General features: G+C 44.5%; 2 protein-coding genes across 3 annotated transcripts; both read right to left on the minus strand.

Moving 5' to 3' along the window:
• Nucleotides 1–280: 280 nt before the first annotated feature.
• On the minus strand, nucleotides 281–5831 carry Tspyl2 (TSPY like 2). 2 transcript variants are annotated; one of them, XM_052171102.1, is made up of 7 exons: nucleotides 4900–5831; nucleotides 3743–3820; nucleotides 3522–3633; nucleotides 3295–3440; nucleotides 3071–3165; nucleotides 2164–2819; nucleotides 281–994 (listed from the first exon to the last, which is right to left on the minus strand). In XM_052171102.1, exons 1-7 carry the CDS (start codon nucleotides 5695–5697, stop codon nucleotides 846–848), a joined length of 2034 nt encoding a protein of 677 aa, XP_052027062.1. In that variant the 5' UTR covers nucleotides 5698–5831; the 3' UTR covers nucleotides 281–845. The 2 variants fall into 2 exon arrangements, with proteins under 2 accessions (XP_052027062.1, XP_052027061.1); XM_052171101.1 differs by having other exon boundaries at nucleotides 2164–2822.
• Nucleotides 5832–7077: 1246 nt separating this feature from the next.
• Gpr173 (G protein-coupled receptor 173) lies at nucleotides 7078–18197 on the minus strand. Its single transcript, XM_052171691.1, has 2 exons — nucleotides 18122–18197; nucleotides 7078–11159 (listed from the first exon to the last, which is right to left on the minus strand). The coding sequence occupies exon 2, from the start codon at nucleotides 10919–10921 to the stop codon at nucleotides 9800–9802; it is 1122 nt and encodes a 373-aa protein (XP_052027651.1). The 5' UTR covers nucleotides 10922–11159; nucleotides 18122–18197; the 3' UTR covers nucleotides 7078–9799.
• Between the last annotated feature and the right edge of the window lie 6044 nt (nucleotides 18198–24241).

Raw genomic sequence — 24241 nt, forward strand, 5'->3', positions numbered from 1 at the left:
GGCTCCCTCTGCGCATGCGCCAAAGGAAAGGCGTGGGAAGCATTTTTCTTCCTAGCTGGGTTTCTTAGGTCTCGGAGCGTGGGGGGCTGGGAGGGGGTGGCGCCCTCCACCTCGTCCAGTCATTGGCTAGGATGGCCCGCATTGGACTGACGCAATGCTTCTGCAGTCTCGCGGAACTCGCCTCGGCCAGTGAAACCGTTTGGTCCCACCATGGTGCGAGGGCGTTTCCTACTGGCTAGGCGATGGCGCAACGAGGCGGACAAAAGACTCCAAGAGGCACTTTGAATTTGCTCACTTTTATTAGACTCGTCAAGGGTCACGGGAAACGGGGCGGGGCTTCTGGGGAGCAGGATACCACAAAGGCGAAGCTGCCTTGCAAAGCCACTGAGGCGGGCTAGCAGTCAGGGCTGTCGAAGGGAAGAAAGGGGTTGGAGAGAAACTCGGGAGAAGGGGGTGGTAGCAGAGTCTGAGGCCACAGTGCAGTTGTGACGAAGGTCACAGCGGCCCTTCTCGCTTAGAGATAGGATGTTCACGCAGCACAGAGAGAGGCTCTTGGGCCTAAGCTCACGAGAAGGGGGCTAGAGGGGCCCTGACCAAGGCATCACAATAAATAAGATTAGCAGCACACAGAAGCCTGCAGTGGAGGAGGGCCGAAGGGGAGGGTGGTCCCTCCTCCAAATAAGAACTCTGCAATTACTAAACCATAAAAATAAACTTTAAACCCGTGTAATAAGTCGGTCTCCCCCCCCAGAAGTGCAATATGGGGCCGCACAGCCCTAGCTTAAGAGGAGGGCAAATGGGATAGGGTATAGGGGTATAGAGAGGGCCCCTAAAGGGCAAGATGTTTATCCGATTTTCCCTTTCTTCCCCAGGCCGGCCCAAGCTTTTGGGACCAGCAGCACTTCCTGGACATCAGAATCTTCAGAGTTCCCTCCACTTCCTTCTGCCCCATAGATTCGTTCATCTTCATAGCTGTCCTCACTTAGCTCGCTAGCTGTGAAGGAGAAAGGAGGACACAGGGGGAGGTGGTTGGACGCCCCTTGAAAAGTGACCCGAACAAATAGCTGTGGCTTTTGAGGGCCTGGGACCACTAGTCACCAGTGCCCCTGTTTGGGACAGAGAGGGAGAGAGGGGAGAGAAAGTGCCACTGAGATTGTGTTCATACCCAAGGTTAGAGGGGTGGGGGGAAGCAGGAGGGCAGGGCATTCATCTTTGTCAGGCTAACACTGATAGATTCCCTTCTCCTGCCCCCACACTTGTCAATGTGCTTCTCTTTCTGAGCGAGGCCTTGGCCTTATTCTTATCAGTTATTTTTTTTTTTTTTGCAGCCAGTGTGACCCAAACATAGACTGTACTCTGCCTTCTTCAGTCTTGGTTCCCACCCCACTCCACTCCAGAGCTAGGCAGCTCTGCCTCCCATCTTTGGAGAAAAGAGATGGTGTCAGATGGGAGGCAGAGGCCTGACAATTCCCTTAGTTTCCCCAGCCTGCCCAGAAATGTGTGTCTGTGGCTCGCTCCTCCCTCACTGCACACTTCCACCCTTGGTGCCTTGCTCAAGCCTTCAGAAGCATGGGGTTTTCCTATCTCTGCCACCTACCCCTGGGGCTCACGTCTCCGCTGTCTGCCCATAGCCAGGTTCAAATGAGTTCCTTTCCCAGTCTTCCAGGTCAGAACTAAACCTGGGAGTCAATTTGAATATTGTGTTACCCCTCAGTGTGCAGTCTCCCAAATGTATACAGTGTTGGACAAAGAACCTGGTTTGTGGTCAAGAGGTCTGGGAAATGGAGCTCTAGCAAAGTGAAACAGGACTTCTAAAGGCAGGATTCTTAGAAGGTGTAGAGGGGATTTATGCATTATTTGCCTAACGTATTTGCTCAACAAACTCTTCCGAGAAAAGTGGCTTTCAGAATGAGTGAGGGGGTCCTCTGATAATCTTGTAAGCCTTGCCAAACACTGTGTCACTAATCTATGCTGTGGAGAAGGCTTGACATTAATGGCACCTCCTTTCCCTAACTCTCCCTCTCCTTTCCCACTCCTTGAGGTGAAATTAACTTCCCTGCCCTCTGAGTGGCGAGAGCACACATTGTTAACCCACCACAGGTTACCCAGAGAAGCCTGGGTGTTCTCAGAAGAGAAAGGAAGGGGGAGGGGCCTATATCTCACCTTCCTCACTGGTCTCTTCCTCTTCTTCCTCAATTGAGTCTTCAGAGATGAGTTCTACCTCCTCCTCATATTCATCCCGGTTGGTGCGGTTATCCAGAGCCTTGTCAAAGACTTCGGTGCCATTCTTATAGTATCTAACGTCCCTGTCATCATCACTGCCCTCATTGTCACCCTCAATGTCGTCATCATCATCACTGCCCTCATTGTCCCCCTCATTACCGTCATCATCTTCGTCATCACTGCCCTCATCTCCATTGTCACTATCACTGCTCTCTTGGATATTAGTAACCTGCTGGTTGTCACCATCATCTTTCTCGCTATTGGAATCCTCACTGTCATAGGTATTTTCCTCTGGGTTGTCACGGTTGTCATCTGGGTTTGTGGCAACGCTCCCTTTGTTGTCAGTGATCTTGGTGCTGTAGCCCTCACTGTGGTCAGGATTCTCACTGTCGCATGGGGTCTCATTGGTATCGGTTACCTCATTATCAGTAGTCTCAAAGTAGTCGGTGGTCTCCATGAAGTCAGAGATCTTGATGTCGGGAATGGCCTCATTGTCAGTGATCTCATCAGTTTCTGAGATTTCACTGAGAATGTCTTCAACTGCATAATGGTCATGCACATCTTCCATGATCACCATTTCATACTGATGCTTGGCTCTACTGTGGGCAAGTTTATAACTTAGTATAAGGTTAATGGGAGTAACTGGGGAGGTAGTAGGGTACTAGGATTTCTAAGTATGGGGGAAAGTCCCATTGCCACTTCTGGGGATCACTCTCCTTTGCAAACAATATATTCATTGGATTACCTCAATGTTCCCCTGTGCCTCTATAAATCCTGTGTGACACTTAGTCTCTGCCTTATTTAAAAACAACCCCCCCAACCTCTCAGTCACCATTTCTCTTATCACCTTTCCTTCCCTAGTTGCCTCTTTCTGCTTGTTCTGTAGCCACCTCGTCTCATGTAGTAGCGTACTGGGTTAACCCACAGGTCGTTCTTGATGATCTGTTGAGGGGTGGGGAGGGGGAGATGGAAAAGGGCCATGAGTATAAGTCCTAGAACCCACTCACAACTTCTCAGGCACTCGGGCAAGTCTTGAAAGGCTTTCCCTAGCAATGCCAGGAGGGACCCCACCTCAGCAATTTTGTCAGCTTCTGGGAGACTGTGATTGGAAAACCAGTTGAAGAAGCTTTCTCTGGTGTCATGGCTCCTGCGATTATAGGCCTGGGGTTCCTGGCCCCGGTGCCAACGTATTGGGGTAGAATGAGACACCAACCGGCCTAGAAGAAGTGGAAGAGATACAGAAGGAAGGGGAAATGATAATATAGGGGCCATGAGTTTATTCTGGGACTACCACTTACCTGAGTGGTTGCGTTGGAACTCCTTGACGATCACCATGTTTGTAAAGTATGGGTTTGTCTGGAAGTACAGCTTCATTTTGTAGCCCATGGAGATATGTCTGAGGTCCTGGACCTGCTCAGGGTAGGGGTAACAGTGGTATCTATCCCCCCTCCCAGGGCCCTTCCCACCCACCCCGTCACCTCCAAAGAGCAGATTCCTTGGCTTTCCTCCTTGGCCTGACCTGAAGATTGGTCAAGTAGCGGAAAATGTCTTTATCACGTTGGTTGATCAAGATTGAAATTCTGGGGTGGTTGAGGAACTGATGAGTGGAGCAGTTTAGGTCAAGGATTAACTGTTCCGTGCCAACGTTGGCAGAGCAAAAGAGGCCAAAGCAAGAGGGGAGCCCTTCTGTGCTTGAGTGATGTCTGTGGCGATGAGAGCTTATGCAATGGTAAACCTCAGTATTAGGGAGCGTGTCATGCTTCCTATTTGCTGTATGTCTAGATGCTAGGGGTCTCTGACCATGTCCATATATTTCTTGTGCTTTTGTTTTCAAAATACTGTGTGTCTGGGAGCTGAAATTCCAAGCCTATGTAATGATGCATTTGGTTACCGAGGGCCTGTATTTAAATGTTCCATGCATAGGATGGTCAGTGTCCACATGATGTATGAATCTCTAGAGGTTTGTGTGCTCAGGCCCGGTTGCCTCATGTCTAGATATGGAAATTATGTATCTACATGATACCCTGTGCCTGACTGATGAGAGCCTGTGATCATGTGACCCTTTTTTGATCATGGGCCAAGCATTTATATCTATATAAATTCTACTAAAATGTTAAACCTGTGCATTTCAAATATTACATACATGTTTCCCTGGGGATGAGCTCAACAGTCAGCAAGAGTGGATTGGATTCTTCCTGTTCTACGTTTCCCTTCATTTAACCACTTGTGCTCTATAACCAAATGGTCTTTCTCCTGCTTCTTCAGGGTTCCATCCCATTTCTAGCCTCTGCCCTCTAATGGGGGGGGGGGGAACGGTAGACAGATTTGAGATTTCTAGGTATCTACGCAGAGACCCAGGCTTACGGTGCCTTGTGTGGTTTGAACACGCTTCCTGAAGAGCGTATGTGCTCTCCCTCCTTAGTCAGTTCATCACCTGTATCCGCCCCCCCTCCTTTCTCTATCTGCTGTTATTTATGGGCTGTGTGCCTTCTGTTACCCCTCCCTCTTTTACTGTCTGGGATCCATTTTTTTTTAAATGTTACCACTCTTTCTGGAATCTTCTAATGGGGATTCATCATTCCCATCTCTAACCCTCCCCCACCCCCTTGTTTCTCTTCTGCACCTCTCCCCTTCAGTCATGGGCTTCTGGCCCATGCATACTGATGAGAAGGATACTGCTTTGACCCAGAAGCCTGGGATATGCTGGATGATCAGGTCTCTGCGCTCCAAAAAGGGTCTTCGCATCTGGATGAATTTGCGTTTGAGACGCAAGAAGGCCTTCCCTGCCTTGACGTTCACCGCCTCCAGGTCCATCTGAATGCTCTCCAGGGCCTGCAGTATGCTTTCCATCCTCTGGGCACTCCTGTCTCGGCTCTCCTTCGCCTTCCTCTGCTTCCTCCTCCTCCTCCTCCTCCTCCGACGCTGACGCTGCCGCCTCCTCACACTTTCCTTTTCATCCTCATCCTCATCTTCCACTATTATGATAGCCTCCTCCTTCCTCTTCGGATCAACTAACATCTGGGGCCCCCACCCTTCTAAGCTACAGGTTTCTAGGGCCTTCTCTCCAAGGCTGCTGGGCTCTGCGACCTGAAAGTCGATTGCCAGGCTTTCCCCAGAGATTTCTGAAGATGGGAGCGTTTCCATGATCCCTGTGGAAGGGGCCTCCCCGAACCCTGACTCCATCGCGTGATCCCATCCGGGACTCTCAGCACTCAGGGTGAAATACGCGCGGATCCCCCCTTCCTCAAGAATGACATAGGGCAGTGGTGGGGGCAGCGTGGGGCCCACCCCCCTCATGTCAGCCAGCACCTGTGCAGCCTCGGTTTCTTCCTGGGGTCTCGGACGCTGCTGCGGTGGAGGCAGGGGCAGTCGCTGGAGCGGTGGGGGTGGCGGGGGCGGCAGGTCGCGCTGACGGGGTTCCGAGCTGTTCAGGCGGGGGGTCTTGGTCGGAGGCCCCTCATCCGGGCGGTCCATGGTGACCGCACTCAAAGCACTGGCTCTTCCGCTCTCAGACAAGGCCGTAGCCACCGGTCACACTAGAAGCGGAGCCGCCACACCTCACGCGACCAGCTCGGCTCACCACCTCGCTCTGACGTCCCCTCCCACAGCGCCAGCCCTACTCCCCCAGCGCCAGTCGCCGAGGCCCCGCCCACTCCCTGGCATGGCGTCTGTTCTGCCCACCATTGGCTGCCGGCCTTGGAGCTGGCGGTGGCGTTCCCTCAGCTCCTGCCTTCTCTCACGCAATCTGCTTGCCAACACTACACATCATCATTTTCTAATTGGCTCCCTTCGCGCCCACCAATCATCAGGCTGACTGCCCCTCAGTGATGAGAGGAAAACTGCGGGGCGATTGGCTGTGAGGAAAGCTAGGGTAAGAACCCCTCACCCCCAATCTTGCAAGGTTTTATCCAATGGGAAAAGTACCAGTGATTCTGAAGACCACAAGACTAGACCCGGGGAGGGCGGCTGGGAGTGCGCAAGCACCAGGGAACGAGATGTGCTCAAATGAAATCAGAGAGCCTCGCTATCATTCTCCCCGCCCCGCTCCCCTGAACAACTACGCACTTTTAAAATCTGTCCCTTCCCCCACCAGTTTATGCCCGTGGGGTGAGCGCTTTTAAAATCTGTTCCTTCCCGCACCGGTTTATGCCCGTGGGGTGAGCACTGTAGCCTCTCAGGCTGCCTTGAAGTGCTAGTAATTTAAGTATCTGAGGTTTGCTTTTTTTTTTTTCTCCTTTGGTGGTCAGGTTTTGACATGGCTTTTTCCATCTCTTCAAAATGGCTCCAGAAACAATCACAGATGCAAAAAACAACTTCCTCTGCGTCATAAAAAAAAATGGTTGTGATTCAACCAATTTGCTAGATTTTTCTAGAACTTTAAAACTCTTTGTCTACACATTTCTCTTCCCACCTTTTCCTAAACAAATGCTGCTATTAATTGTACCCTAATATTATATTTTATTTTGTTTGTGATGAGAGATGCTGGTCTTTGATGAGGCATGATGGTGGAGTTTTTGCTCTAGTTCTAGAATCTACATAGCAGGTAACTTCTACTGTGACTCTAGCCAAAAACACTGGCCCTCTCTGAGCTTGTTTCTTCTAAATTAGACATTCCTAAGGAGAGGAGATAATTGCCCAATGCAGTCTTGCTGTGGTAGCAGAGGAAGGAACCTCAGAATTCATCACCAGGAGAATGGAGAATATGTGATATATGTCTTAGATGGACTACTAGAATAAATTTGATCTATGTATAGCAGCATGGCAGGATTTCGCAAAAAACAGAATGTTGAGTGAAAAAAGAAACAGAACAAGATTTATAGTACAATACTGTTTATGTAAATTAAAACACATCAATACCATATATTTTCCACAGATACACATAAGTAAATAAACACATGAACGGTGGTTTGGAAGGACACACATTAAATACAGAAGAGTGGTACCTATGTGGTGTTGGGAAGGATGTGATCAGGGATGGGTGATGAAGAGGACAAAGCAAAATAATAAAAGGACCTTGCATGGATCAATGATGATATAGTATGCCAAGAACTGAGGAAAAGGGTCAGCTCAATTCTGTGCACCTGAAGGAATAAGTAAATAAATAGTAAATTAATTGAGTGCCTAGGGAGTAGGCCAGCTGGGTAGATCCCCAGACTTGGGCTTTTTCTTCATGTTATCTTTCCTTTTGAATTTAGTCAAAGCTGAACAAAGACTCAGCTGTATACATGGAACCTTAAGAAGGACTTGCAGTTTAGGCTGAACAGTTCCTCTAAAAGCCATTACATTGCAGGGGGGCATTTCTTAACCTCGTTGCCTTAATGTTTGACCCCCTCCTCCATTTCCAGTTCCTATTTACATGGTGGTCCAATTTAAGAAATACCTTGTTTGAATTTGGGGGTGAGGACTTTCCAGACATTGGGAAGAGATGGGATTCTAAAGTGTTCTCTCCTTACCTGGTGCTCAGAAGCAAGGCCAAGGGAAGACAACCTTATGAGATGGGAGTTGACTCTCTTGACACATACATACATACATGAAAAATTTCAGGTTCCATCTCCTAAGCACTCTATTTCCTGCTGCAGGCACATACTAAGTTTTATCTCCTCTCCATCGTGTGTATGTGTGTGTGTGCTCTATTTCTTCACATATATGTATTTCCTCACATATGTGTTCCAGGCAAGTTTTCCTCAGGAGTTCTTACACACACAAAGTCACACAGACACACATTATCTCGTTCAATCATACCTCCCCACGGGATCATACACAGATAGGAGACACACACACACACACACACACGCGCGCGCGCGCGCGCGCACGCACACACACAGAACATCCAATATAACATTGTTCATTTCACTTTTTCCATTTACAAAATCCAATGATGAATCCAGGCAGTTAGAAAAAAGGAAATGGAGGAAAACCCTCCTGAGTCTACCCTATTTGCCCTCCCGCCTTGGTCTTTGCACCCCAGCCCCCAGAAAGGCATTCCTATCATCATCACTGAGAGAATAGCCCCCACCCCAAACACACGTCCCCAGCCTCTCAGCTCCTCTGGCTTGCTTTTCCAGGGCCACTCCACAACCAGGGTCATCAATATCTCTTCTGCCTAGAGTGCCTCTTCATTGCTTTTGGGTCAAGACTTCCTCAGTTCAGGGCCTATCTTGGGGTAGAGGTGGAGTTTAGGACAGGAGTTTATAAGGAAGGAAGGGGGATGGAGAGATCACTGCCCCAAACTTAGGCAAACAGTTTCAACTTGGCTCACCAGTCTGTAGAACTGGCCTTGAAGTAAGCCCAAAGTGGTCTTTGTCCATGGAAAAAAGGCTTGGGACCTTCCACCTTTGAAATTTGGGTGTAGTCTGCTCCACTTTGGGCATAGGTAAGAGTGGATGGAGAAAAAACTTCTGGGAAGGAGCCTTGGGGCCCAACCAAGGAGGAGCTCAAGGACTGTGAGGCTAGGAAGGGACAAAAAGAGGTCAAGCAGGAGTGGACTCAACACCACAGTGCCTTGAAGTTTGTATAGCTATTGGTTACCAAGGGCCCAAAAGAATTTTCATTTTAGGGGGAGTAGTGTGAACCCAAGAGACAATTGTGGGGTTGAATTTAGCTCTGACCCCACGGTCTGGACTCCAGCTACTCTGCAGAGTCCAACTATCTCCCTATACTTCCATGGATGACTTTTCCTGACAGCATATACCTGCATCATCCCTAATTGGGACTAAAATGGATATATATTCCTAGGAGGAAAGGTTAGGGGAGCCAGGAGGAAGCTTGAGTGGACGTAGCTAAGTTTGGCATATTCTGGTTGAGGAGCCCTTCCCCCATTCTGCTCTTCATCTAGCCTGGGCACATCATGGAGGCCCTTCTTTGTATGCTCTTGGCTTCTCAAACAGCCTCAAGAAACACCTGTGAAGTCTGGACATAGTAGGGAGGGACTGGAGATCGGGCTTTGGTTAGCCAAAAACAACATTGCACAGAACATAGCAATTTAAAGCATCCTTGCTCCCAAGGAATACAGCACCCCATTCAGTCCCTCTTGTCTGAAGACATAAGCCAATATGTCCTAAACATCCAAGTCTTGCTAAAGGATTTGGAAGGAGAGGGTGAATGGGAGCCCAGGGGGCAATACGATCTCTGGGAATCTATTTTACAGGAGAAATTCCCATTTCTTGACAATGTCAAAAGTGGGGGGGGGGGACATTTAAGCAAGAGAGCCTGTTTCCTCAGCTGTTATTATGAAAAACCCTGCATTTTCAGTTTGTTTTCATGTACTGAATCATTACTTTAGAAAGATAGTAGAGGGGAGAGGGAAGGGAAGGCAGGGAGGGCATGGGAAAAGGAGATTGTAGAAGTGGAGGAGGCTGCAGGACCAGCCCCAGAAAACTAGGAACTCCTCTTTTCCAGTTCCTCACCCCGTTTCCAACCCTAGGGAGGTGTTGGCAAAATGCCTCAGTTATGGATGGTTTGAGGGCCTGGACTGAAGTTTGAAAAAGAAGGCTTCTCTATGGGTCCTACCCTTCCTGCTGCTGGCCCCAGTATGGTGACGGTGACTTTGTCCCTGCCTATCACCTACTGGCTTACTTCACATGACACAGTAGGGTTCTCTGGGAGCTGGGGCACCTCCTGTGCCCCAGCAAGGGGCATGAGTCCTCAGGCACTTCTTGAGGTCCTTGTTAAGCAGGAAGCAGACGATTGGGTTGACCGCAGCCTGGGCGAAGCTCATCCAAACAGCCGTGGCCAGGTAGCGGTGGGGCACAGCGCAGGCTTTCACAAACACTCGCCAGTAGCAGGCCACAATGTATGGTGACCAGAGGAGCAGGAAGAGCAGTGTAATCGCGTAGAACATTCGGCCCAGCTGCTTTTCACCCTTGACCTCGTCCATGCCCAGTAGCCGCCGGCTAGCTGCATGCCCATTCTGCCGGATACCCAGCAGAGTTGGTGGCATGGGCCCACGGCCAAAGCCAGCGATCCAGTTGGCAGCAGCCTGGCCAGTAGCCCCAGGGCCATGGAATGTCCAGTTTTGGCTGATGGCTGGCACCATCTGCACTGGCTTCATCTTGCGGTGACGATACTCGAAGAGTAACAGCTTGCCATAGACAGCATGTGTGGCCGCCATGAGCACAGCCAACATAAGCATAAAGCCCAGTGTGTCATTTGCTTTGAAGTAGCGATGCTCAAAGATGCACTGGTCCTCCTCTCGGATAAACTTGTAGGTGCCCACATCAAAGACAGGTGGGAAAGCCATGGCCACAGACAAGGTCCAGGCCATGCAGATGACAGCTGCGCATGTCCAGAGTGTCATGCGCTTGGCATAGAAGCGGTGGTGGGCGATGGCCATGTAGCGGGTGACGCTGATGCAGAACAGCATGAAGGCCGCATGGAAGCAAAAGAGCACAGCCATAAAGGCCACAATCTTACAGCTGAGTGCACTGAAGGTCCATGAGGAGCCATGGCGCACAGAAGCCAGTACAAAGGGGAAGCAGATGGCAGAGCGTATGCCATCGGCTAGGCACAGGTCCAGCAGAAAGTAGTAAGGAGCCTTGTGCAGGGCACGCTCCTTGAGCACCAGCAGGGACAAGATGGCATTGCCTGCCAGGCTTACACACATGATCAGTCCCAGCAGCACCAGCTTCACATAAGCCGATGCTGATGGCAGAGATAGTGCACCGCTCACCTCTTCGGGCTCTCCAGTGGTGTTGGCCATACTGAGGGGGGAAGGGCTAGCCCCAACCCTAGGGGATCGGCCAGTTCAGTATTTGATGGGCCCTGGCGGACTCCATCAGTTTTCTTGCTGAGCTACACCTGCAGATGGGAACAATGGAGGGAGATACAGACAGAGGGACAGAGAGATGAGGGTAGGAGACAGAAAAATGCAGAGACAGAGTGAGTGGTAAATGAGATTGAAAAATGGAAACAAGGATATGAATTGGTAGAAAACAACACTGAAGTGGAATGGATGGATCAGGATGAGGGGAGGGAGAAACAGAGAGGGCAGGTTAGTGTGTCTATGAGCCGTTCCCATCGAGTCCCCAGCTACTCCTGCCCCTCCCCTCCTTGCTGGGTATAAGTGCTTTATGTCTCCTAATCTCCTCGGATTCCTTTCTTCCTCCACTCGTGGGTCTGTAGGGTTGTAGATGTTGGTACAACTCTTCTTATTCCCTTTTACAAGCCCTAAGGTTGTATTCAAGCATTTTTTATTGCTACCCATAATCCAGTACAATTACGTATGTGTGTCATACACACATACACACACAGAGAGCTCAACTAAAAGGTCTATACACTACTTGTCCTAATTATAATATACTCATGCATTTCTACTGTATTTCATGTTTTGTTTTGTTAAACTATTGGCAACCACTCATTAAATGTCTTTCTGTCTTTCCCATTTCCTCTCTCCCTCACTTACTTCTTTTTTTTTTGCTGTGCTGGGGATTGAATTTAGGCTCTCAGGCCTGGTAGGCAAGAGCATATCCTATCCAATGAGCAATATCCCTAAACCTTCTTTAAAATTTACTTTTAAAACTTTTAATTGTATAATAGGATCTTGTGAAGTGGACCAGGTTGGCTATGAACATTTTTCTCAGCCCTGGCAGGCCTTGAATTGGGATTATTCTACCTCATACTCCCATGTGTGAGGATTACAGCTCTATGCCACCATGCCTAGCAGTATATCCTTATTCATGGTCAGAAATGTGTGCAGCATGCTCTGTGAGCAATGAGAAGACTAATCTTGCTAAGTGGTAGATTTCAGAGACACAGAGAAAGGGAGTGAAATCACAGAAGACCAAATGTTGTAGGGCTATGGATTATGAAGAAGCTCCTGGCTTTATTTTGTGTTAATTTAGGATTATGTATAAATATAAAAATGTAGGTATGCTTGTGTTGGTCTATTGCAAAAAAATTTCTTTATTTTAGGAAAATGCACTATCTTGTGCTCTGGGGATACAGTTGTGAAGCAGACAGATAGAAGATTCCTGCTCTAGCATTTGGGAGGCAGAGGCAGAGGCAGAGGCAGAGGCAGAGGCAGAGGCAGAGGCAGAGGCAGAGGCAGAGGCAGAGGCAGAGGCAGAGGCAGAGGCAGAGGCAGAGGCAGAAGCAGGTGGATCCCTGAGTTTGAAGCCAGCCTGGGTTACAGATTGAGTTCCATGACATCCAGGGCTACAGAAAGAAATCCCATCTCAAAAAACAAAACCAAAACAAATCAAAAACCAAAAATCAACCAACAAAAAAACCAACACAAAACAGACAAACAAACAAAAACCACCAACCAACTAACCAACCAACCAACCAACCAACCAAAAAACGAACAAAAAGATCCTTACTCTTGTATAATTGCCATTCTAAGGAATAAGAAGAGGCAGGTGGAGTTGATATATCAGCTGATGACAATATTGTAAACTATAATTGTAAAGTAGGGGAAGAGGATTTAAAGTGCTAGAGGCGAGGAAGGTACTCAGGTTGTTGATGAGGTGGATAGGGAAGGCTTCACAAAGGAGTCATCATCTAGGCAAACAGGTGAGGATGTAAATCCTGTAGCTGTTTGGAAGACTAGAACTCTAGGCAGAAAAAGCAGTCAGAACAAAGGCTCTGAGATGGAGCTATTCATGGCACACTGGGAAGGAGCAAGGAGGCTGTGGTGTGTGGACTACTGAGCAAGGGACAAGTGTTAGGTGGTGATGTCAGTCAGAGAGTTGGCAAGGATGTCGCAGAGAGGCCATAGTGAAGACTTTGATTCAGAATTACTTGGGAGGCTTTTGAACAAAGATAAGATGTGTTTCTGGCTCAGGGTTGAATAAAATCCTACTCGTTGCCTAGAAAACAGGGCATGTTCCGTAAAGGTAGATGTAGAGAGATTAGTGAGGCTTCATTAGCAATCCAGGTAAGAGGTCATGGTATCTCCATGCCCCTTTCCTTTCTCAGCAGAATCTCTGTCTTCTAATTTAGATTATTTCTTGCCTCGTCCACAGGGCAGGGTAGGTAGGTACCCTCCCCTCTAAAAGGTCAGTAACATGCACAAAGTAGGTTCCTGCTGAAAAGATGCCAAGTTAATTAGCTAAAGAACTAGACTGAACGGTGAGTGTGAGGGCTCCATGAATGTCTTCACCCTGGATTTGCTGAAAGACAGCTTTAGGAGTAGGAGAGTGCCTGTTGTGTGCAGGCAGGCAATGTGGGGACATGACCAGGTGACAGCATTTCCCAGAGGGAAGGGAACTAGGCCAGGCCACATGGACCTGAAGAGGCTCAGGGTTGGATATGAATTGGGGAATAGGCTAGGGAGATGGGTCCTGAAGTGGATGTCTTCTTGCCAACTCCCTCCTGGTAAAGTTGTCCCCTTTGCATTGTTTCTAGCTCAATACAATCTGTCCTGTCATCTAAAAGCAAGAATTTATTTTTTTGGTCAGTACCAATTAATCTCATAGCCAATGGCCTACTTAAAAGAGAAGGTGCTAGTTGGAGAGAAATAAAAATAGGTCTCTTTCAGTCCCTCAAGACCTGATGTCTCCCACCCCTCCCAGGACTGCAGACAGCCCTCCACCATGTATAATCAAAGGCACGCACACACACACACACACACACACACACTGTGCCTTAGCCATAAGGGGAGGGAAGGGGTGAAGATTAGGCATAGAGATAGATTGATTGTAAGCAGTAGTGAGATACACAGGGAGTGTCAAAGAGAGACATTTGTATGATAGGCAGATAGTGATATACAAGAAGCAAAGAGAAAAAATGGAAAAAGGACAAGGGAAGAGACAGAAATGGAGAAAAAGAGGGAAGGGAGAGTGACTTAAAAGAGTCATAGATGACAGACCAACAGTGAATGAGCAAGAGAGGAGACAGAAAGGATGGAGAAGGAAAAGCACAGGAAAAAAACAACCAACCAACCAACCAACCAACCAAGCATCTAGAACAGAGGTCCTTAAAGCATGGTTTGTGACTGAAGGGGTCACTAACCTGTGGGGTTGCACAACTGAATATGGAGATTTCAAGAAACTTTATAAAATTTCTGCATATGAAATGACCAAAATTTAATTCAAAATCAGAGGTCTGATGAATCCCACACATTTCTGACAGCAGTCGCTCATGCTGCAATGTTACTGAAGCCACACTTCTGAGCATACAGCACACACATTTTGCACTATACATGCCACTATACAACCCAATGACAACAAATGCCTCAGTGAAAATTTGACACTACTGTATGCTAGGAATTGCAGAGTTTTGTTGTGCATGCAATTGTTTTTCTTTTATAAAACATAATGGTTGAAGTGCAGAAAAGTAAAACCTTTAATACTTTCCTATTGTCATGTAAGTATCAAAATAGTATGCTATTATATTGTATTAGAATATTTGATTTAAAAAAAGGCCATTTCAGATGGATCTCTGTGAATTCAAGGGCAGCTTTGTCTACATAGAAAGTTCCAGGGCAGCCAGAGCTTACAAAGAGAGACCCTGTCTCAAACACCTACCAAAAAATAAAAAATAAATAAAAAATAAATTTAAAATTTGCCATTTGAGTTGTTGGTTTGTGTGTCATAAAAAAATCATTAGATGAATTTTGGCTTGGAAATAGGACAGAATTTCCAGCAAAGTTTAAAATGTCCCCAACCATACTTCTGCCATTTTGTACTATGTGTCTAAGTGAAGTGAGGTTCTCAGCACTGACTGATTTAAAATCAAAATACCACCGGGCAGTGGTGGCACACGCCTGTAATCCCAGCACTCTGGGAGGCAGAGGCAGGCGGATTTCTGAGTTCGAGACCAGCCTGGTCTACAGAGTGAGTTCCAGAACAGCCAAGGCTATACAGAGAAACCCTGTCTCAAAAAAGCCAAATCAAAAAAAAAAAAAAAATTCTAAAATCAAAATGCCAATCAATTCTTAAAAACACTGGAGATGCCTTATATGTTTCAGTACCAAATATTCAGAAAAGATTCAATTATTTATGTAAAAAAGCACATCTATCTCAGCATGCAAATTTACTTTTCTCTTTAATGAATAGTAAAATTATATGCATGACTGAGAATTGTTTCAAATAAATTTGTTAATAGTAAATGTTTGATTTGTGTACTTATTTTATATAACTATATACCTGGGGTTGCATACAAACTTTCTTAGGTGATAGGGGTCATAAGTAGAAAAAAATTTAAGGAACCCTGAGGTAGAAGACCAGGTAGAGATGGGAGGCAGTGAGAAATATATAGACAGAGACAAAGCACCCACAAACATGGAGAGAGGAAGACATACGAGACTGAAAGGTAAATACTGTTTAGCTCAGGGTCTTAGTGAAAACAAACATTAAAGTTAAAACCAACATCCCTCAAAAACAAAATAAAAAACAAAAATAATAACAACAACAAAACCCAATACAGCAAGCAAACAAAGCCCTGGTATTGCCTGGGAAGCTTGAAGAGGTTGTATTAATGAGGTCAGCGGCTCTTAAGCACAGTCTGGCAGTTGTAGCTGAGGCCCATTTGAGGCAAAGGATAAATGTATGTGCATAGAACATACCTGCTTGTGTCTAGATACCTCTGTGCACAGACCTACACACTCACAGGCTTTCGCAAACACAGCCCCATGAACAGCAAGTAGAGTACATATGCACACCGCACACACACACACATGCACACTGCTTGAGAGGTGAGCACTCACACACACACACACACACACACACACACACGCGCGCGCGCGCGCGCACATGCACACACATAATGCTTCAGAGGAGAGCAGGCACAGATGAGGTAGTTCTTGTATCCATTTTAGTACCAGGGCTTTGTCCTTTACAAAGGCATTACTGCCCCCTAGAGGACATTTTAGAAATCTACAGGAATTGTGTGTGTGGTGGTGGTGGGGGGAGGGCGGTGAAAGTTGCCTCATGTTAAGAGTGCAAGATGACCTAATATTTAAGGGGAGGGAAGGAAGGAGGGAGAGAAGGGAGAGAAGAAGGGAAGAGGGAGAGAGGGAGAGAGAGTTAGTTCATCATTTAGTGATATGTGGGGGTCTTCCAACCTAACATATGACTTGCAACTTGTAGGACTTTGAGCTTATAATTAGCTGAGCCTAGAATCTTTTTTTATTAAGATAAATGAGATTTTTTTCTCCATCTGCTTTTAGCATACCAGGAATTATCCAGGAATGTGGCTGTCCTATGAATCAAGAGGAGACTGTATTTTGCTTTTTAGTGAAGTTCATTAGTTTGTAAAATCTCAATATGAAGCCTCTGCTTATCACTTTCCTGTACTTTGTGAGCCTGAGTTTTCTTCTAAACTACATTTACTTATTATAAGTCTCCAATTATTTTCTTGAACTCCTGAAGAGTGTCACATCCAAACATTTATACATCTAAATAAGATTATTATAAATAATTTCTTATTTGTATTATAGTTAATACAATATGTACATTATGTAGGTACACTATGGACTTCTTTTGAAATGACAGGTGCAGAAATATATTATCTGCAAACTACATTTCCAGATAGTAAAGGATAAATTTATGTAACAAGTTTGTTACATAAAAGACATATTAAGTAAGGGCCAAGAATCCATTATCAGTGTAGAGACATTGACACGCTGTCTCACATACACATATGTAATGGCTCATACCCTTGCCTGCCCTTAGAGTTCTAATACACCCCCCCCCACACACACACACACTTAAACACAAAGCAAACCTACTGTCATTTTACATACAGACTCCATACTGACTGAGCTGATATATCTGATTGCTTAAATACTCCCACATATGCAAAAATCTCACAATAGCACATCTACACCATCACATATACAAACACTGTTACAAAACTAATATTCATGTTAAATATCACTCATATTGTCAAATTCACAAACACTTGAAACATGCTCCCTAGGTATGTTTACACAGAATCCCCCTGAGATACCTACAGATATATTTGCAGGCAAGTAAAAAAAATTGCTCACATATATGAGTATCTTTTACCACAAGAAATCAACTTACTTCCCCTCACATAGATAGATTAGGCACACTCAACAATACATATATGTACATCCTGGCACATACATGCACCTCTCTATTAATATATAAACTCTCACTGATACCTGCACGTGTAATAGCTCTAACATACCCACAAAAGAATAGAGAAGCTCATACTCTCAAACACTTCAGCAACATGCGAGTGCAATCAAACAGAGACAAAAATTCACTTGCATGTGCAGATACTGGACTATAAATAGACACTTGCATATGGACAAATGTGTGCAAACATACTAACTTGCTCTTACACACATTATACATATGCAACAACAGGTATAATAGAAATTTGCTCGTGTGCAGAAATCAGCTAACCCCTGCAGGTATATGTGGAAACATGAGTAGAGAGCTACCTTGCCACACCAGGAAGCTTGAGTAAGGACAGGTGCAGGAGTCTGGGGCGAGAAGTCCATTGTTTTTCAATAGCTTCTTATTAAAACATACCAGACAACTTGATTATTAACTTCAACTTATTTATCATATTTAACTTATTTATTCTTGTTCTTACTTTTTCTTACCTACAAAAATAGAAAAGTTGGGCTGGGGTGTGACTCAGTGGTACTGTATTTGTGTAACATGCATATGCTCATAGGTGGAGGAAAGGGAAGAGGAGAGTGGGGGAAAGTGTTGTATGAATATTGTTATGGACCACAGTTTGCTTATCCCTTATCCCAAAATGCTTGGGAGTAGCTGTGCCTTAGATACTGGACTTTTTCAGATTCTGGAATATTTGTGTAGATACAGTGCATCATCTTGGGGATTAGACCTAAATGCAAACATAAAGTTCACTTGTGGTTTGTATATATCTTATACACAGCATAAAGGTGATTTTATGCAATATTTTAGTATGTCTAAATTTTGTCTATGACCTGTCACAAGATATTGGGTGGGAAACTTACCACTTATAGCATCATGTTAGCATTAAAACAAGTTCAGATTGTGGAGCATTTCAGATTTCAGATTATGTATTGTATCTGTTGTTCCTAAAGAGAATATAATCATTTTGTTAATTTCCTTGACTGTTATTTTTTCTTTTATTTCTTTATAAAAAGAACTCTTTACCATAGTTATCATTTCAAACACAAAAATGCAAGATGGAGCACCACAATGAGCCTTGGTGAACCCAATACCCAGATATGCCAATTATAAACTCAGAGGCTAGTCTTCTTCTGTCCATAGCCCTACCCACTTCTCTTAGCCCTCAGTTTTGTATACCATGATTATTATACTGTTTCACTCATAAGCATTTCACTATCTGTTTTTAAAAGAGGCTTCCTCTGTAAACATCATAATATATTTTTATCATTTCTCAGCCTATGTATAGATTTACTCACTATTGGCATCCACTATGTAAAATTAGCCAAATCTGATTCTTGGTGGTATTTCACATTGATGATCTTGTAGTTTTAGGTAAAAATATTTGTTGATAAATCAGTGAGGCCATACAATAGCTGTGCTGGTTAGTTTTTTGTTGTTGTTGTTAACTTAACACAGTTAGGGTCATTTGGGAAGAGGGAACCTTAACTGCAAAAATTGTCTCCATAGATTGGCCCGTAGGCAACTCTGTGGGGGACATTTTCTTGATTAATGGTTGATGTGGGTGGTGCTATCCCTGGGCTACTGGTTCTACGTTGTGTAAGAAAGCTGACTGAGGAACAAGTAGTACTTCTCTGTGGTTCTGCTTCAGTTTCTGCCTGCAGGTTCTTGCCTTGAGTTCCTGCTACAGTTTCCCTTCATGATGGACTGTAAGCTGTCAGCTGAAATAAACCCTATCCTCCCCAAGTTGCTTTTGGTCATAGTACTTATCACAGCAATAGAAAACAAACTAAGATAATAGTTTAATTGAATTGAGTCATCAAAGGTCAGCCTAGGATTTTATGATTTTGCCTCAGTGTTTCTTTCCAAAAAATGCAATGAAAATTTAGTTTCGGAAGCCATAAAGATTTGTTGTACCCTTCAATAACAAGATATAAGAACTGGGAATGCCACTTAATGGTAGGTAGAGTGCTGGCTTACCATGCACAAGGCCTGAAGTAGTTGTTGAGGGAGACAGGAAAAGTGGGAAGGAAGAAAGTGGAAGGGAGAAGGGGAAGGGGGAAGGAGAGAGAGAGAGAGAGAGAGAGAGAGAGAGAGAGAGAGAGAGAGAGAGAGAGAGAGATTCACAGTTCATTTGGATTTTTTTTTTAAAAACAAGGTCTATTGGAGGTGGGGGATGGGAGAATGGGTTGGGGATTTTCTGGGAGGGGAGGAAACTGGGAAAGGGTATAACATTTGAAATGTAAATGAAGAATATATTCAATAAAAAACAAGGTCTAGGTAGCCACAGATGACCTCATAATCACCATATTCACTACATAGCCCCAGATAATGATAAACTCCTAATAATACTCCTGCCTTAGCTTCCTGACTACTGGGATTATAGGAATGTGCCACCACATCATCTAAGGTTCAGATTTTTCAAAAAGCACTTGGGGCTGGAGAGATGGCTCATACTGGTAGCACTAAGTGGATTCTGAGTTTTAAAAAAAATAAAGCACAAGGCTGGAGAGGTAGCAGCACAGAGATTTTGAACACTTGTTGCTCTTGGGGTTCGGTTCTCAGCTCCTAGATTATGGTTCACAACCATCTGTAACTCCAGTTCTGAGAGATCTGACACTCTATTACCCTTGTGGGCACCAGGTATGCACATAATACACACACACACACACACACACACACACACACACACCAAAACCTCATAAAATAAATACATCTGAAGTAAATATTTTAAAGCACTTGGAAGTACAAATTAAGGAACCAAGATATTTTATGATGATTAGATTATTCTTATATACTGAGCTCAGTCAGTTAGTGACAGGGTTGCAAACTTAACAAGAAAGCTAAGTGAAATCTTATCTGCTAGCATTCTGCAGGAGAATTGTCCACAGTGTATTCGGGACGGATGAGGTAAAGAGAATAGGCAAAGGGACAGTTTTCATTATCGCTATTAGGAGACACACTGGTAACAGGTCAGAGGTGGTACTAGCTTAAAAAACTGCCGAACTGAAAGGAGTTCACTATATACTGATTTATGGATATTGTCCGTATATGCTTAATCTACAGCACTAATCAGAGACCTTGAAGAGAAATGCAATTAGTAAAAAAAAAAAAAAAAAGAAAGAAAACCCTAAGGTTAATATATGCAAATTTATTCAAAAAGGATAAATATGTAAATTGCATAGATCTATGGATTGATGTTACTGGTTTTTGTTTTGTTTAGAGACAGAGTCCCATTATGTAGCTTTGACTGGTCTGGAACTCCATATGTAGACTAGACTGGACGCTAATGTTGTGATGACAAACTGGTTTTGGTAACGCTAGAGTCACTTGCAAAACTTTGTAAGTCTAATTTCTATAATACATGATGAACTAATTAACTAAATGATAAATTTAACTAAGTAGAAAACTGTTTCCATGTATCTTTTAGTTTTATGTGAAAAATTAAAATCATACATTCATTTTTCTGCTTTAAACCTAAGTGTGTAGGAATTTTATAAAAGCGGTATAAGATGGCTTGGAAGGTAAAAGCACTTTCTATCAAGCCTGAAGACCTGATTTTGATTCCCGGGACCCACATAGTTGACAGAATGTACCCCTGCAAGTTGTCCTGTGACTTTCACATGTGCTTAGTGGCATGTGTGAACCACTCCATGCCCCTGCCAAATAAAAAAATAAATGTTAATTTTTAAAAGTATTATAAGTTAAAAGCATTCAATTACTTCTTTGTGTCTGTTTCCTTTGCAGATTTGATACTCAACTGGCTTCAACATACCCCCTTTTGAACATATGGGAAAAAAAACAATAGCCATCTTTTTACTTTGGTGCATCAGGGTGTTATGTAGCCCAGCTTGTTCTTGAACGCTCTATGTAAATGAGGATAGCCTTGAACTTTTGAACCTTACCGTCTCCACTTCCCCAGTGCTGGGGTTAGAGGTATGTACTACTTATTGGCTTATGAGTTGCTGGGGACTGAACTCAGGACTTCATGCATGCTAGGTGAGCACCATGCACACGACCAGCACTGCATTTGCAGGCACTCAAAACTCAAAGTAGGCAGCACTGACATGGCTTACAGATTCAAAGTCAACTCCAGGTTAGGAAAATGGAGGTTAAGTGTGGCTCTGGAGTGATGTCTACTTCGTGGTGCAATATGAATGCTAGAGTATGTATAGAGCTAAGTCTGCTTAGAAGAAGTGTCTCATCATAATTTTTGAGATACTTCAAATGATAATTATCTGTTAGATTCAAAATTTATGAGCACTTATTACAAGAATTTTATGTGTGTGTGGCGGGGGGGGGGGGGGGGGGCACACGTGTGGAGGCGAGAGGACTATTTTATGTCAGTTCTTGCTTTCCAGACAGGGTCTTTATTGTTTGTTATGCCTATGTCATGCTAGCTGGCCCCAAAACTTCTGTGGAGTTCTCCTGTGTCCACTTCCCATCTCGTGTAGGTACACGATTAGATATGCACGCTGCTGCATCTAGCTTGAAGAAGGCTCTGGGTGTCTGAATTTGCATGGCAGGTGGTCCTTCCTTTCTTTTTTTTTACTTTCTTTTTTGAAATAGGCTTTGCTGACCTGCAGAATCATATAGCTGTGCTTTGTGCATTTAGGTGACTTTTGAAGGAAATTAGGGCAAAATGTGCCTGAGCCACCTCCTTGGTTACCTTATACATGGCTTCCAAGATTAAGCAGCAGGCCATGTAGAAGTTTATATGTGAGCCGGGCAGTGGTGGCGCATGCCTGTAATCCCAGCACTCTGGGAGGCAGAGGTAGGCACATTTCTGAGTTCGAGGCCAGACTGGTCTACAGAGTGAGTTCCAGGACAGCCAGGGCTACACAGAGAAACCCTGACTCGAAAAACCAAATCTAAAAATAAACCAAAAAAAAAAAAAAAAAAGGAGAAGTTTATATGTGCCAAAACTATACACTATCACTTGATCCTATTTTGTTGCCGTTGTTTGTACTTTTCATCAAGAAATAGAATTACAAAATTGATTTACTGAATCCAGATAAAAGTGAGCAAAAAATAAAAAAAATATAAAAGTCATGGTAGGCATGGCCTACCAAAAAGTGGCCACTGCTGACCACTATGGATTCCCATCATGCCTTAATCCCAGAACTTAGAAGGGTGAGGCAGGTGGCTCTCTATGATTTTTGAGGCCAGCCTGGTTTTCAAACCTAGCTCCAGGTTGGCCAAGACTAAATAGTGAGACCTGACTTGTCTCAAAAAAATACTCTACTCTGACCTAGTCATGCCTGTAAACACATTTGTGAGGGAGAAGCAAGCAAGTGCTTATTTAGTTTTGTTTGCTTTTTTGAGACAGGATCTCATCATGTGACTCTGGCTATACTGGAACTTACTATGTCGACCAGGCAGAGTTCAAATACAGAGATCCACATGCCTCTGCCTCAAAAGCACTGGGATTAAAGGTGTGCCCTACCACATCCTGCTAGGAAGAAGCAAGTTTGAAGCCAGCCTAGGTAAGTAACACAGTGAGCCCTAGGCCAGCAAGACCCTGTTTCATAAAAAGAGAGAAAGGGAGGGAGGGAGGGAGGGAGGGAGGGAAGATGTTAGGCATTGAGAGGAGCAATCTAGTTTATCATGAAATAATCTTCAAAAAGACTTTATTTGAAAGCTGTATACAAATTCAGTACTTAATAAACTCCTAAAACTTTGTAGTTTTTCCTTAAAAATGTATAATATGAAAAAAATGTTAGGAATTTCTTATCAAACTCCTCTAAATAGTCTTTAGTTTACTCGAGTGTGCCATATAGATTTTACCTTCTCTGGATGTTGAGTTGTGTGAATGCTCTAAAACACTCACATCTAGTCACATTGCATGAAACATTAACACACACACACACACACACACACACACACACACACACACACACACACATTGGCACATGAACATTCAGATCTGTATTCACATTCAGAGTTAAACCAGCTGATAAATACATTTAGCAGCTTCTCTCTCTCTCTCTCTCTCTCTCTCTCTCTCTCTCTCTCTCTCCCTCCCTCCCTCCCTCCCTCCCTCCCTCCCTTCCCCTTCCTCCTTCCCTCCCTCCCCCCTCTCTCTGTGTATGTGTTTGTGTGTGTTCTACACAAAGAAAATGTGAATGTGATTTGGTATCCATTCAACAGCAAATGACTCAAGGATATACAACATACAGACATAACATAGGCATAGGCAGAGACACATTCGCCATTCAGAGGGCACTTGGAAATGTGCATACACACAAACCTAATTGCACAGACTTACACATTTAGACACACTCCTGCTTGTACAGGTATAAGAACTGACACTTAGACATGACTCAAATCTTGCTCATGTCCTACAGATGCAAACCTTCTCTGCTTCACACTGCCTCTTATAGTAAAACATTGGAGCTACTACATTTAATTTTTATTGTAAAGAATGTTTATTTATGTGTGTTCTTATGTATACATGCAGAAGTCAAAGAACAACTTTCAGAGTTCTTTCTATTATGGGGGTCCCAGTTACTGAACTCAGGTTGTCTGCCTTACTGGCAGGCAGCTTTGCCTACTGAGCCGTCTCCCTAGCCCCAAACCTACTATTCTATAAAAAGCTACTCTCACAAATCAGCCCTGGTACACAGTCATTTACACATAGCATCGGCATACTTGCAGGCTTTTTACTCAGACTCACAGCTGCACAGAGAGGCAATCAAGCGGATGAAACAATCCAGACTCATGCATCCCAAACCCACATAACCACTGAGGCTTAGAAACACATAAACACAAATCTTCAGATGCACACACATTGATTCACACATCCCACCCTCATTGAACAACACAGATGCACACATTCTAATACATGCCCACATGTATTAGAGACAAACCCACACCACACAAATGTTTCCACTGCATTCATCATATGTAAAGGAACATCAGCCTTCTGAAATTTACAGGCAGAACAGAGACCCACATGCACACATTTAGATACTGACAATTGT

This window comes from Apodemus sylvaticus, chromosome X (assembly GCF_947179515.1).
Source record: "Apodemus sylvaticus chromosome X, mApoSyl1.1, whole genome shotgun sequence".
Taxonomy (NCBI): domain Eukaryota; kingdom Metazoa; phylum Chordata; class Mammalia; order Rodentia; family Muridae; genus Apodemus; species Apodemus sylvaticus.